Below are 14,453 nucleotides of genomic sequence, written 5' to 3'. Positions count from 1 at the left end.
CATGCCACTGCAAATGTGACCATATGATCTACACTGTCAGCTGCAATTAACGTAAACATAAGGGCTCATTTATACTAGCGGTTGGGGAGCATAAAACCATGGGGTTGACTGGTGTTTTTACTGCCTCTCATCCAATCCCCCTTTGGTTGCAAGGGCCGCAGCTATGGCAGTAATTATATCCCCTGCCGCAATTGAGGGGTGGAAGTTCCCGTTCAAGTAAATCAGGCCAAGCTGCAACCACCCTGCACCCTTGCGACTTTGTAGTCTGGAATTTAGGGGGTTAAAACAGGAGGCGAGGAGGCGAGACAACATCTCCTCACTGTATATACTATTAAAGGGTGAATCTGGTAAATATCATCAGACTCAGAGATCAAATTTTTTTATTTAAAAAAAAAAACAATGTCTTTCTTCAAAAAAAAATTCATTTTAAAAATGTTTTGATTTTCTAATCGTTATTGGGGTCAAACCGACGTTCATTTTCAACCACAGTGATGGGAAAATTTGGAAATAATAGAGGACTGCGTGGTCAAAGGAATTTTCAGACAGTGTATGTGGTTTTCGTTCTGAAATTATGTTCATTTTAAAAACAGAATGTTAAAAACAAGTGAAAACTTCAAACAAAAACCGTTCTTTAATTCAGCGAATGTACAAAGATTTTTTTGATTTCTGAATATTCTCGTCTGAAAATTGATCGGTGTGGCCAGCATAAGGCTCGGTACACACCTATGCAATTTGCTTTTGAACTGTTTCTGCAGTGCGTTTTGATTTTTTGTGCACGTGATTTTGCTGCGATTTGTGTTTTTGTATTTTTTTTTTGCCAAATTTGTTGTTGGGCAGATTAAAAAACATATATTGCTGCAAAAACGCATTACATGCTTTTCTGCAGCTTCTCCATTGAACTATATTGAACCAAAAAAAACACTTTTTTTTTTCACGCAAAACAAAGTCCCTGACCCTTTCCAAATACGCAGCTGCTGAAAAAAGCATAGATGTGAACATGTCCCGTAGGAAACCATGTAAATGACCTGTAGTGCGTTTCTTTAAAAAGCACCAAAATACACATAGGTTTGAACCAGGTTTAAGACGTTTAGTAACATAATGGGGTTAAAATAACGAAAATTAGCCCTTTATAGTCCAAAAAAGATAATCACTACTGTAAGGGGTTTATTTTTTACTGTACAAGTGTGAAAGTAATATTTACAGTAGCAATTTGCTCTTTTTGTACTATAAAGGGCTCATTTTAGTTTTTTATAACCCCATTATGTGACTAACCGATTAATTGATTATGAAAATAGTAATTAATTTCATAATTGATTAGTTGTTTCAGCCCTACTGTCAACCCAAAAGCAAAGCCAGATTACCGGGTGAAAACAGAGGGGATAAAAAGCCTTAGAAAAGAAAACAAATGCAGCTGCCACCTCTAATGATTGGTAAGCTGCAATATATTACATTTCTGGTTTGGGTTTAATACCACTTGAAGTATTTCCAAGTAGTCCCATAGTCTCACAACATCTTGTACAAAGGGAATGTTCTGGCAGCAGAATGAGGTTAGAACGTTTCTTCTGCTGCTGCTGCTCAGGCTGAGCTCCAGAAGATTTCATCCATTTAATTATGTATAGGTCTTCTTTACCACCAGAGAGACCTTTACTATTGATTAAGTACTCAAGCATTAAGCAGTGTGGTTCCCGGGCTGTTAGTAATGTGATGTTTGTGTATATTTGTGTGTTTTGTCCACCAGTAACTGAATCCTTTATCTTTTCAGACGGTTCCGTTCTGTGGTCACATAAAAGGTGGCATGAGGCCGGGGAAGAAGATCCTCATAATGGGAATTGTCGGCATGAACCCAGAGAGGTGTGAAAGCCATGTTTGGAAACACTTATTGATCTGTTCAAATATAACCCTAATCAGTGTCTGCCAGTACTGCTGTGTGAACAAGTTGTTGTGCTGCTTTCTTTATTTCATTGCCCGGACAGACATAAGTGTGTAGCGTTCAATAAACGCAAAATAACAGAAAACTTCCATATCTATCTATCGCGTGTGCACGTGTGTGTATGTATATGTGTGTGTGTGTGTGTGTGTGTGTATGTGTGTATATATATATATATATATATATATATATATATATATATATATATATATATATATATATATATATATATACATACACATACACGCACGCTAGATGGATATGGAAGTTTTCTGTTATTTTGCATTTGTTGAACGCTACACACTTGTGTCTGTCCGGGCAATGAAATAAAGAAAGCAGCACAACAACTTGTTCACACAGCAGTACTAGAGCTGCATGATTTTGGCTAAAATGAGAATCACAATTTTTTTTTTTGCTTAGAATAAAGATCACAATTCTCTCACGGTGTCTTTCACATTATGCAAAAAAATTGGGCTAGCTTTTTTTTTTTTTTTTTTTTTATTCATTAAGGCTAGGTTCACATTGCTGCGATGCGGGAACGCCGCGAATCCGTGGCGTTTTCCCGCATCGCATACCTCCCGCCGGCAGTTCACACTGCCCTATGCGGACGACTGGGGGTGTCAATGTTATGTTAATGACACCCCCAGATCCGTCGGCATATCGCAGTGCGATCTGCCGACTCGCACAGGAATCGGATCGCATGGTGTGAACCCCCATGCGATCCGATTCCGTTGCGGACCCAAAAAAGGGTCCTGTGCGAGTTTGCTGCGGGACCGCTGCGAGTTCAGCCATACTATCTGTATGGCTGAACTCGCAGCGCTACGGAGATCGGATGTGATTTGCTGTGCGAATCACATCCGGTTCTCCCCCCGCAGCGGTGTGAACCCAGCCTTAAGTGTATTTTTTTTTTATTATTGCGTTTGAAAGACCGCTGCGCAAATGCAGTGGGACATAAAATATTGTAACAACTACCATTTCATTTTATAGGGTCTCTGCTAAAATAAAAGTATATCATATTTGGGTGTTCCAAGTAATTTTCTAGCAGAAAATAATGAATTTTACTTGTAATCAACAAATGTCGGAAAAGGTTTGGAATTTAAATGGTTAAACTTCCTTCATTTACATGCTGGAGTTCTTTCCTTTGATAAAAGATTGAAAAGATACTTTTTATTGTGGGTTTGTGATTAAACTTGGCAGGCTGCTTGGATTTTTTTTTCCCCAGCTGCACTTGTTAAAGAATCATGACATGCTGTTTTGAAGATCGGGAAGAGAAAAAGATTTTGATTCTTAGGCTCCATGCACACTGAAGCTGATAAACTGCAGTTTATTGGAGTTTGGGCGTTTTTTGTAAAAGCCCATAAACTCCACTCTATGTTAGCCTATGTGTCCATGCACACATGGACGTTTTTCAGCTTTAATGAGCAGTGGAGTTTATGGGCTTTTTTCTGAACGCCAGAAATTCGCGTTCAAAGTGCCGTTTTTCAGCGCCAAAAAACGACAAACGCCGATAAACGCTCATAAACGCTTGTAAACGCTCGTTCATTAGTGTTCGGCATTCTATTTTTCAATGCATTGTGGGATTTTTGGAATGTCCTCTGTGTATTTTTATAAAAAATGCCCATTAACGCTAACGCTGTAAAACGCTCATAAACGCTAGTATAAAACGCTGTTGAAAGCAGGTTTTTAAACCAGCGTTTTGTGCCAGCAATCTGGCGTCCAGAAATAGCTTTTTTGAGCTTCAGTGTGCATGGAGCCTAAAAGCGGATTTCCACCCTAACGTGGATTCCTCCCCCCCCCCCCCCCCCCCTACGGTGCCACAATTGACACCTTTCAGGGGGGGAGGAGGGTGCAGATACCTGTATAATCCAGGTATCTACACCCACTGCATCCACTTTAGCTAGCTGCAGATGCCCCCCGCCCGTTGTGTTCCCAAGACACAACGGGGACCAGTGAAGACGTGCAGCGCGACTCGCGCATGTGCAGTAGGGAACCGGGCAGCGAAGCCGCAACACTTCACTTCCCGATTCCCTGACAGAGGATGGCGGTGGAGGCAGCCGAGAGACTAGCGATTTCTCGTCATCTGCTGCCGACATCGCGTGCACCCAGGACAGGTAAGTGTCCATTTATTAAAACTCAGCAGCTGCAGTATTTGTAGCTGCTGACTTTTAACAGTTGTGTGCCATTAGTATGCAAGGCAAAATCCAGGCTCACACCCTTCGGAGAAAAGTCTGAAGCTCTGTATTGCAACAACAATCCGATCGTGTATACAAGGCAATAGCAAACAATAGGGATGGCGGAGATGCAAAATTCAGTTACCGTTTGCGATCAATTTGTTTACCGATAAGCATTTGAGTGGATGACATCAGTAACTGCACTTTGCATATAAGTGATGATCCTTTGCATTGTTTTTAGTTAGCTTGATGCATGTATGTGTTTGATTTCTTTCAGTTTTTACATCAGACTGACATGCGGAGACTCGGACCATCCACCAGGTGATGTTGCCATTGAAGTAAAAGCAGAATTCAGTGATAAACAATTACTTCGAAATGCCTGTGTCTCTGGGGAGTGGGGAGAAGAGGAGTCGGCTATTTCTTATTTTCCATTTATTGCCGACCAGCCATTCAGGGTAAGTCGTCTTGTCTCTTTTATATGGTCAAATATTGTCTTTTGTTATTTAGCTTGGCTGGTATCTGTGTACTCCCTCTGCTGTACTGGGATACCCATTATGATAAGTGTGGGACACTGGGATTGTGTCAAAATTCTTTCTCTCTAGTCCTGAGTAACCATAGATAGACCTGGACAATGTGTGTAACTCACTATGGGGGTTATTTACGAAAGGCAAATCCACTTTGCACAGCAAGTGCACTGAAAGCGCACTTGGAAGTAAAGTCACTGTAAATCAGAGGGGGACATGCAAGGAAAAAAAAAAACAGCATTTTATCTTGCACATGATTGGATGATAAAATCAGCAGAGCTTCCACTCATTTCAGATCTACCCCTTAGACTTAGAGCCACTGCACTTCCAAGTGCACTTGCAGTGCAAAGTGGAGGAGGGGAGGAAAAAAAAGGAGCAAGAGATTGTGAGTGAGAGGGGGAGGGAGAGTGGGTGATAGAGAGGGGGAGAGAGAAAAGGTGAGCGGGAGGGGGGTGAGAGAGAGGGGCAGAGAAAGGGTGCGCAAAAGGGGGAGCGAGAGAAGGTGAGCGAGGGGGGAAAGAGACAGGAAGGGAGTGCTGGGAAGGGGTAAGAGACAGGAGTGTGGTAAGAGAGAGGGAAAACAAGATATTGTGAGAGGGGGAGGGAGAGTGGGAGTGAGAGGGGGAGAGAGAGAGGATGAGCGGGAAGGGGAGAGGGTGCGTAAAAGTCCGAGAAAGAGGGTGAGCAAGAGGGGGTGAGTAAGATGGGGGGAGAGAGAGGGTGCACGAAAGGGGGAGAGTGAGTGAGAGGGGGAGAAAGAGGGTGAGCGATGGAGGAGGGGAGGGGGAAGAGAGAGGGGAAGAGGTGAGGAGAGAGGGGGAAGAGAGGAGAGTGAGGGAGTGGGGGAGAGGGATTGAGTGGTGGGAAGGGGTAAGAGAGAGGAGTGTGGTGAGAGAGAGAAAGGGACGGGGTGACAGAGAGGAGGATGAGAGAGAGGGAGGTGAGAAAGAGAGGAGGGTGAGGGAGCAAGAGAAGGGTTGTGGAAGAGAGGGGTGGTAAGAGAGAGAGACGGGGTGTGAAAAAGGAGGGTGACAGAGGGAGGGTAGAAAAAGGAGGGAGGATATAGAAGGGGGAAGGTGGAGAGAGGAAGGGTGAGAGGGGGTAAGAGAGAGCGGGAGGTGAGAAGAGGGGGGTGAGAGAGATCCCTAGCCCTGTCCCTGTCTGCAGCCCCTCCTATGTCCCGTGCCCAAGTCGGTGAGAGCACTGTGGGGGGGGGGGCAAAAGAGCAGGGAGGAGCTGGAGTGTGCTGGGGGGGGCAGAGAGTGCTGGGGGGCGGAGAGCACTGAGAAAGGTGGAGAGCACAGGAGGGGTGGGGACTGTGGAGAGCTGGGGGGGGAGCTTGAGAGCAGGGGGTTTGGAGTGGATAGCAGGGGGGGTGCTGGAGAAATTGGGGCGGAGCCAGGGAGGACAAGGAGGGGCTGGAGAGCAGGAGGGATGGATACAGGGAGCACAAGGAGGGGCCGGAGAGTACGGGATGCAGAAAAAGTTAGATAGGAGGAGCGGTGGGGAGACTGCACATAGTGGAATTGATTTTTCCATATTCCTCCATGCAGCCGCTGAATGATCCCTTCTCCTCCTCACGATCCTGCAGACATTCAGCGGCTTCATGGAGGAATATGGAAAAATCTATTCCACTATGTGCAGTCACCCCACCATTCTATTCAGGCACACAGGGAGGCTCCACAGGCACTCACATTCTCTCCGGTCAGCCAGGCAGCTTAAGGACATCGGAGGCGAAGCTCCTTCCTCTTCACAATCATGGGGCAGCTCAGCTGAATAGTTGTGGAAGGTAGAGCAGCGTCTTCCAGGCATTCAGCAAGCAATCCTGCTGCCTCCCGAATGCAAGTTTTTTGTCAGTTTTTTTCGGGGACATGTCCCACTTTTTCAAGCCCGTCAGAGAAAGGGGGATATACACCCAAAACATGTAACAACAGGCTCTGATGTGCAACTGTGCCCAGTGTGAAGCTCCCTTCCGCCTGCCAGCCTGCAGTGAGAAATTAAAACTTCATGCTGAGTAACTATCAGACATAACTGGCTACGATATGAGCAGTTCTAGAACTTCAGCAAGATGGGGCTACATTCAAGGCACTTTTAGTTTATGAAAAATGTCAGTGAAATCATTGTTAGTTTATTTGATCATTAAAGTAGAACTAAAGGCAAAACGTTTTTTTTTTTTTCGTTTTGAATAGAGTGGAGAGGGATTAGAACCCCTGTTAGTTTTATTGCTGTCTGTGCCCCCATGAGGGACTTTCACCCTCTCTATCTGTCCTATTTATCCTTATCATTAAAAGTGGAAATAAAGAAAAACACTAATTTTGGGCTGTCCCCAGAACAGAAATAGAGGGGAAATCTGCCTATGGAACAAGAAGTGAAGGGAAATCTCCCCAGTGGGACACAGGTAGAAAAAATATATAATCCTCCTCACTTACTCTATCCAAAATAAAAACAAAAATGTGCCTATAGTTCTACTTTACCTACTTTCAGAACACCTGCCCACAATGTACTGTGGACAGACAGCCTGTACAGGCACAGTGACGTATTGGTACATCACTGCCTGTTTTCTGGGTTTAGGGCACACGCATGCGCGCCCCCTGCCGTCACCAGCTGTGATTGTACACAGTGGGAGTTTGTTAGCAGGTCCCGGTCAGTGATTCATGGCCGGAACCTGCTGATCGGCTGTGTCCAATTCACAACCCGAGAGCCCTGTGTTGACAATCAACAGAGGGAATGATCTTTAGTAGCACACGCAACACAAATGAACACTCCTTAGGCACACATTTAACCCCTTGATTACCTGAGATTTTAACCCCTTCCCAGCCAGTGTCATTAGTACAGTGTATAGTATTATCACTGTATTAGTGTCACTGGTAAAGTCGGTAGCAGTTAGTCAGTTCCCACTCGCCCGCCGCACTTAGACCCGCTATAAATCGCTGATCGTCTCCATTACTAAGCATATTAAAAAAATAATCCAGTATATATCCCATAGTTTGCAGAAGCTATAACTGTCACGCAAACCAATTAATATATACTTATTGTCAGCTTTCCCTATTGATTATCACAATCCCATTATAAGTCGCTGATCACCGCCATTAATAGTATGACAAAAAAATTCTAATATTATATAGCTCATAGTTTGTAGAAATTAATTAACAAATTAATCGATATACGCTTATTGGGATTTTTTTTTTTTTTTTTTATTGGAAAGGTGTTATAGCAGAAAGTAAAAAAAATATTGTTTTTTTTTTTTTTTTTTTTTTTTTTAAATGTTGGTCTTTTTTTGTTTATATAATAAAAAATAGAAAACCGAGAGGTGATCAAATACTACCAGAAGAAAGCTCTATTTGTGTGAAAAAATTATATCAATTATGTTTGCGTACAGTGTCTCATGAGTGCACAATTGCCAGTTAAAGTAAGCGCAGTGCCAAATAGCAAAAAATGCCCTGGTCATGAAGGGGGTAAAACCTTCCGGAAGTTAAGTGGATATCCAGACCTAGGGACTGTGAGCAGATTACAATCACTGGCAGTAATCAGAGTATTTTTCACTTTTTTTTCTGCTGCAAAGATGGCAACTGCCCTCTGGAAATAAATGTAAAATATTGGCGTGCATCTACATGACCACCACAATCTAGTAATGAACATTTTCTATAACAGTACTATTTGAATTGCCTTTATATTGATATTTGTGAGTCCAGGTTCACACTATTGCAAACACAGATATTGCATGTGATTCACACTGCATTGCTGTGTAGATCACATGCGATGTCTGTGCGATGCAAATTCAGCCACAAAGATGTTTAGCTGAACTCGCATGGGATTTGCACGAAAAAGGTGCAGGAACCTTTTTTTCCCCAGCACTGAACTCGTATCGCATGGGTGTTCACACTAAAAGTCTATTATGTAAAATTTTGACATTATGTACAGTATGGCAAGTTGTAGACAATGGGGGTTATTTACTAAAGGCAAATCCACTTTGCAATTGGAAGTACAGTCGCTGTAGATCTGAGGGGGACATGCAAGGAAAATAAAAAACAGCATTTTAGCTTGCATGTGATTGGATGATAAAATCAGCAGAGCTTCCCCTCATTTCAGATCTACCCCTTAGATTTAGAGGGACTGCACTTCCAAATGCACTTGTAGTGCAAAGTGGATTTGCCTTTCGTAAATATCCCCCATTGTGTCATTCATCTCTACGTGGAGGTTAGTACAAGGATACAGAGCAGGAGGAATTTGTAATTTTACTGCGTTACTTGAAAGAATTTTAGAAAAAAAATGATAATTGCTGATGCAAATAATTTCTTCAGATCATTTCTTTGCCCAGGGCCGAATTTCACTTTCAGAGAAGCATAGTTGCATAGGAACGGTACCTGTATAGATAGGCTATTTATAATTGGCTTTTTCTTTCATCTCAAAGAAAAAACACTAGCTTATTAAAATGTTTGGTATTTTTATATCTTTTATATTATTACACACTCTTTGAATATGTTTACTTAAAGCAGAACTCCAGCCTAAAATGAAAAGTTAAAAAATGAATACATTAAAAATTTAATTTGCTGCATGTTCACCTTCAATCCAGAGATTTCTTTGAACTTGCTTCTTCTGAGCCCAGGTTGTCCTGGACTCACCCCAGCCTGTGACTAGACAGTGAAAGAAGAGGCAGCAAAGCGATCTCCTGCATTGTTGGCCCATATGGTTTGGTCAAATCCTCATGGTGTCTCCAATTCCCAAGTTGCATATTAGATATACATGGCAATGATAGTAATGCAGGATTCCACCATAAAAACAAGATGGAAATGTCCACATAGTGTGAATCCGTAAGAAACTTTTATTAAAAGTAAAGTTTAGAACTACTCACATGTGAGTCATATAAAAAGATATCAATGACCATTCTCCTGAGCACTACTCCTGAAGACTATTATAGTGAACAGTCAGAAAATTATATATAGCTCTTCTATTAAAACCATACCAGCTGGACCTTAGGCAAGCAGCTAAACACAAGGATGAAATATACCGTGTGTGTGTGTGTGTATGTATGTGTGTGTGTGTGTATATGTATATGTGTATATATATATATATATATATATATATATATATATATATATATATATATATATATAGAAAGGCCAGTATGGTGGCCTGAAATTATGGGAGGAGCCCGGTGGAGTATATAACCAGCCCGTTCGCCTATCCACCTCGTCGGTTCCGGTGCGCGATATCTGATACGTCAGATATCAAGGGCCGACTATCCTAGACCAGACGCAGTGAGCCTGTTCGTGAGTTCCCGCGTTGTTCATCTCCGTCTTGACAAACTCGTCTTCCCGTTCATCAGCGTCCGTGGGTTTCGCCGTCGGGGTTGTCGTCATACCCGTCGAATTTGTCGTTACACGTTGGGCCGGCTGTCGCAGGTAGGGCTTCGGCACCCCCTTTTCAGTTCATGTATTACAATGTCCCATCAACATTCCCTGAACTCACGAACCGCTCACTTCCTTTCAGTCGAATGTTTTACTGTGGCTCTCGTACTCATGTCACTGTTTCTACTTTCGATGTAGTCGTTATCACCTTTCGGCATGTTCGATCACGCCACGTCAGGCGATTCATTCGCAAGTACGGCATTCGAAACCATTCGACTCCCCGAGCATTTCTATTAGTATCGGTCGAATCGTTCGACTCACAGCCGACTGCTTGTTACGACAAAGCAAGCAGTCCGCGCGTATCGGTTGGTCTGCTCCAGTTCGAGTATATCTCATCATTCATGCAGTTATGTTATGTATCTCATTTCATCTCATTTCAAGTCATTTCAGTCCCAGTCATTTCTACCGTTTCAAATCATTTCTGTCACTAGCCGCGCTCCGGCGCGAATCCTGTCGCACCTCTGGTGCACCGATTCGCTTTGAAGTGCCCCAGGGTTCGGCCTCATTTCTGTACATGCTCCAGAGACTGAGTCACTCGCAGGTTCACGCACGGTCCCTGATTCTTGTCTTTGTCATGGCATACCATTTCTGTCACTTATTACGCTCCAATTCGAATCCTGTCGCATTCTTCTATGCACCGATTCGTCCTGGTGTGCCCAGCTGCTATGCCTCATTTCGGTACATGCTCCAGAGACGGATTCTTTGTAACCTACAGTCCAGTCGTTGAATCCTGTCTCTGTCATGGGATATCATTTCTGTCACTTATTACACTCCAATTCAAATCCTGTCGCATTTTTTATGCACCGATTCGTTCTGGTGTGCCCAGCTGCTACGCCTCATTTCAGTACATGCTCCAGAGACGGATTCTTTATTGTTACCATCAGTCCAGTCATTGAATCTTGTCTCTGTCATGGGATATCATTTCTGTCACTTATTACGCTCCGATTCGAATCCTGTTGCATTTATTTATGCACCGATTCGTCCCGGTGTGCCCAGCTGCTACGCCTCATTTCAGTACATGCTCCAGAGACGGATTCTTTGTTGTAACTATCAGTCCAGTCGTTGAATCTTGTCTCTGTCATGGCATATCATTTCTGTCACTTATTACGCTCCAATTCGAATCCTGTCGCATTTTGTTTTTTATGCACTGATTCGTTCTGGTGTGTCCAGCTGCTACGCCTCATTTCAGTACATGCTCCAAAGACAGGATTCATCTGTTTGGTTCATGGGCTCGTCCTCTGATTCTTGTCTTTGTCATGGGTTTTCATTTCATTTCACCTATCACGTTCCGGTACGAATAGTCACATCTGTGTACCAAATTCGTCTCGGCGTGCCCCAGGAATGGCCTCATTTCAGTACATGCTCCAGAATCTGTTTCGTGCTCGGTCGCAAGTTGTGGCATGGCGATCTGGATCTCTGTCATGGCAGGTTCTCTCATTTCACTGTCACATACCGCTTCCCGGTTTGGGTCCGGTTGATTCTTCAATGTTTGGACGCCTACCGGGGGCCTTGCTCCTCGGCCTCATTTCATTATAAGTTGCCTCGGAAGGGAAACACAGCTTCGTTTAGGCGTGTCTCGCTGTTTTCTCCACATACAAGCGTAGACTTCTTGCAATCGTTGCAAACACACATCCAAGCGTAGACTTCTTGCAATCATGGCAAGCACGCATCCAGACATAGACTTCTCGCAATCATTGCAGGCACACATTCGAGCATAGACCTCTGGCACTCATTGCAAGCATGCATTCGAGCATAGACCTCTTGCAATCATTGCAAGCACGCATTCGAGCATAGACCTCTTGCGATCATCGCAAGCACGCATTTGAGCATAGACCTCTTGCACTCATTACAAGCACGCACTCGAGCGTAGACCTCTTGCAATCATGGCAAGCACGCATTCGAGCATAGACCTCTTGCAATCGTTGCAAGCAGATGTCCAGGCACAACTCATGGCAATCATTGTTGGCAGGCACTTCTGGCTGCTCGATAGGTTGCTTTGGGGAAAGCCTGGATACCTTCCTAAAGGTACGTTGTATTACGGGGTACTTATATTTATAGATATAGTTGATCCAGGGAAAAATCCGATTGCCTCTCGAGGGGTCAGGAAGGAATTTTTTCCCCTGCTGTAAGCAGATTGGGCTATGCTCTGTTGGGGGTTTTTTGCCTTCCTCTGGATCAGCTGCGGGCGTAGAATTGGGTGTGTCAGGTTGTGTGATACCTTATTTATTTTGATTTGTGGTGGGACTGGATGGACTTCTGTCTTTCCGGCCTGGCTACCCATGTGACCTACCATAATTCCTTGCAATCGTTGCAAGCACGAGTCCTGGCATAACTCCTTGCATTAGTTGCAGGCACGCATCCTAGCATAACATCTGGCAATCATAGCAAGCACGCATCCTGGGTAACATCTTGCAATCATCGCAAGCACGTGTCCAAACATACATTCAAGCACAACTCCTGCAGTCTTCGCAGTGCACATGCGGTAACACGAATGGCTCACAGTCACTACGTACACATCTCCAGTGACAGACTCCCGGGCAATTGTCGCAAGCACACGTTTAACACACTTTTGGTCATGCCAAGGCTCGCGACTTAGCATAACTTCTTGCAATCATTCGTTGGCAAGCACGTTCTCAGTGGCACACGAACCGGCTACACGTCATTTTCAGCAGCACTTAATTGGCCACTCGTCTCTTGTGGCTTTTCTTACAAACCACTCACTGTTGTCTGCCTACCCGTCTCTTCCTTAGGACAGTTGAGTTCAACTTCCGTCCCGCACCAGGATCATGTTGACACACGCAACTGGCTTCTTCCTGTAGCACGCCCAGGCTATTTCTAGCCAGCGTTCAGCATTTCTTATCCTTACAGTGCACGGAGAGCCATCTGTCATTCGGCCCGTACAGCAAGATCCCCACTACGAGGCATCCAGAGGCATCAGCCCATAGCCAACGGCAAACGCTCGCCCATCACAACTACCATCTTTAGGGGCATATAATATCCTCGCATATTCCCCAGTCTAGTCATCCAAAAGACACCTACAGTCCCTACACGGCATGTCGAGTTTCCCTATGCGCATCATCCCTCAGGGTCGCGCCTTTGTGTCACGCCTATTGATCTTACTGTCCCTCTCACAGGATCCAGAGCAAGCCCTCAGCCGGGATCCCGCGGCAATAGCAGTCCTTGCTATGCGGGAGGAATTCCTATCGTCTGGGAATGGCGTCTCCCTGTTCATTCCCTCCGTGTCTTCCCTTTCTCCCCAGGTGATGACCGACGCAGTGGCCTCCACGGGCTTGCGGCTGTTTTTGGCCACCTCTGGCTCGCAGCTCCCTGGCCTCCCCAGTTACTGGCAATTCCTGGCTGCGCCAAGGCGTCCTCTCTGTTGATTATGTCCTTCCTACGTCGACTGGTCCAGCTCTTGTTGTTGTTTCAGTTCAACATCCGCTGTTCCTTTATCCCCGGTAAATTCAATCAGGCAGCGGACGCCCTCTCCCGCTTTAACCTTGTCTCGTTTTCGATCAGGTACCCGGAGCCGGACCAACATCAGCAGCTATCCCGGACTGGTCTCGACTGACCCTGGATTAGCCCCTCACCTCCTAGCGGCTACCCAACTCATTGATCACTCCCTTTCCCGCAATACCCTCAAGGCCTATCAATCAGCCTGGAGGGCCTTTAACCGCTTAATCACGTATCACAGCACAGAGACGTCCCGTGTCAAGCAAGTCATAGCCTTCATTTCCTACTGCCACTCGCAGTTAGCGTTATCCTTTAATACGATCCGGCTATACCTGACCGGTATAACATTTCACCTCCCTCCAGGACCCTACCGTACCCTCCTTATTTTACCACGCCGTTCAGGCTGTTATGCGCGGTATCCAGAAGCGCCAGCCGATGGCCGGCACCAAACGACTGCCTATCACAGGAGACGTTTTAGAAATATGTCAGATATCCTGGCCACTTCACCTTTTCGGTCTCCACATTAGTGTCATTTACAAGCAGCCATACACCCGGCCTTCTACGGCTTCTTACGGCCGAGCGAGTTTACTGGTAGTAGCCTCACGGCACGCATGCTGTGCAAGCACCACCTGGTCCGATTCAAAGACCATTTCGTCTTACACTTAGCAGTCTCCAAGACACAGCAGCTTGGCTCGGGTACGGACATACACTTCTATAAGTCCAACAACCGCTGGTACCCGGTCGCCATTCTCGCCCGCTTGTTGCCCCTTTTGGCTGATCAACCAGGAACTAGTACGCTTCTGCCATTTCACACTAAGCCTCTGAACGCTGCCCGCTTTATGGAACATCTCAGGATACTCCTGGGTATCCTTCACCTCTATCCTACTCACTACTCCGGACATTCATTCCGTATCGGAGCAGCTTCAACAGCATCCCGCCAAGGGGTCCCGGACCACATTATCAAGAAGTT

General features: G+C 45.0%; 1 protein-coding gene across 1 annotated transcript in view; it reads left to right on the top strand.

Annotated features, from left to right (window-relative positions):
* The window catches only part of LGALSL (galectin like), a 97,681-nt gene that overhangs the window by 60,410 nt on the left and 22,818 nt on the right, over positions 1-14,453 (top strand). Inside the window, exons 3-4 of the mRNA XM_077485970.1 lie at positions 1,763-1,851; positions 4,376-4,553. Coding sequence (XP_077342096.1) covers positions 1,763-1,851; positions 4,376-4,553 — 267 coding nt within the window. The remainder of the gene's footprint in view (positions 1-1,762; positions 1,852-4,375; positions 4,554-14,453) is intronic.

The sequence above is a fragment of the Lithobates pipiens genome, unplaced genomic scaffold, assembly GCF_037356315.1.
Source record: "Lithobates pipiens isolate NorthernLeopardFrog02 unplaced genomic scaffold, aLitPip1_a1.2 Scaffold_18, whole genome shotgun sequence".
NCBI lineage: Eukaryota > Metazoa > Chordata > Amphibia > Anura > Ranidae > Lithobates > Lithobates pipiens.
Note: the sequence above shows the minus strand (reverse complement) of the source record. Positions and strands in the feature narration are given on the sequence as shown.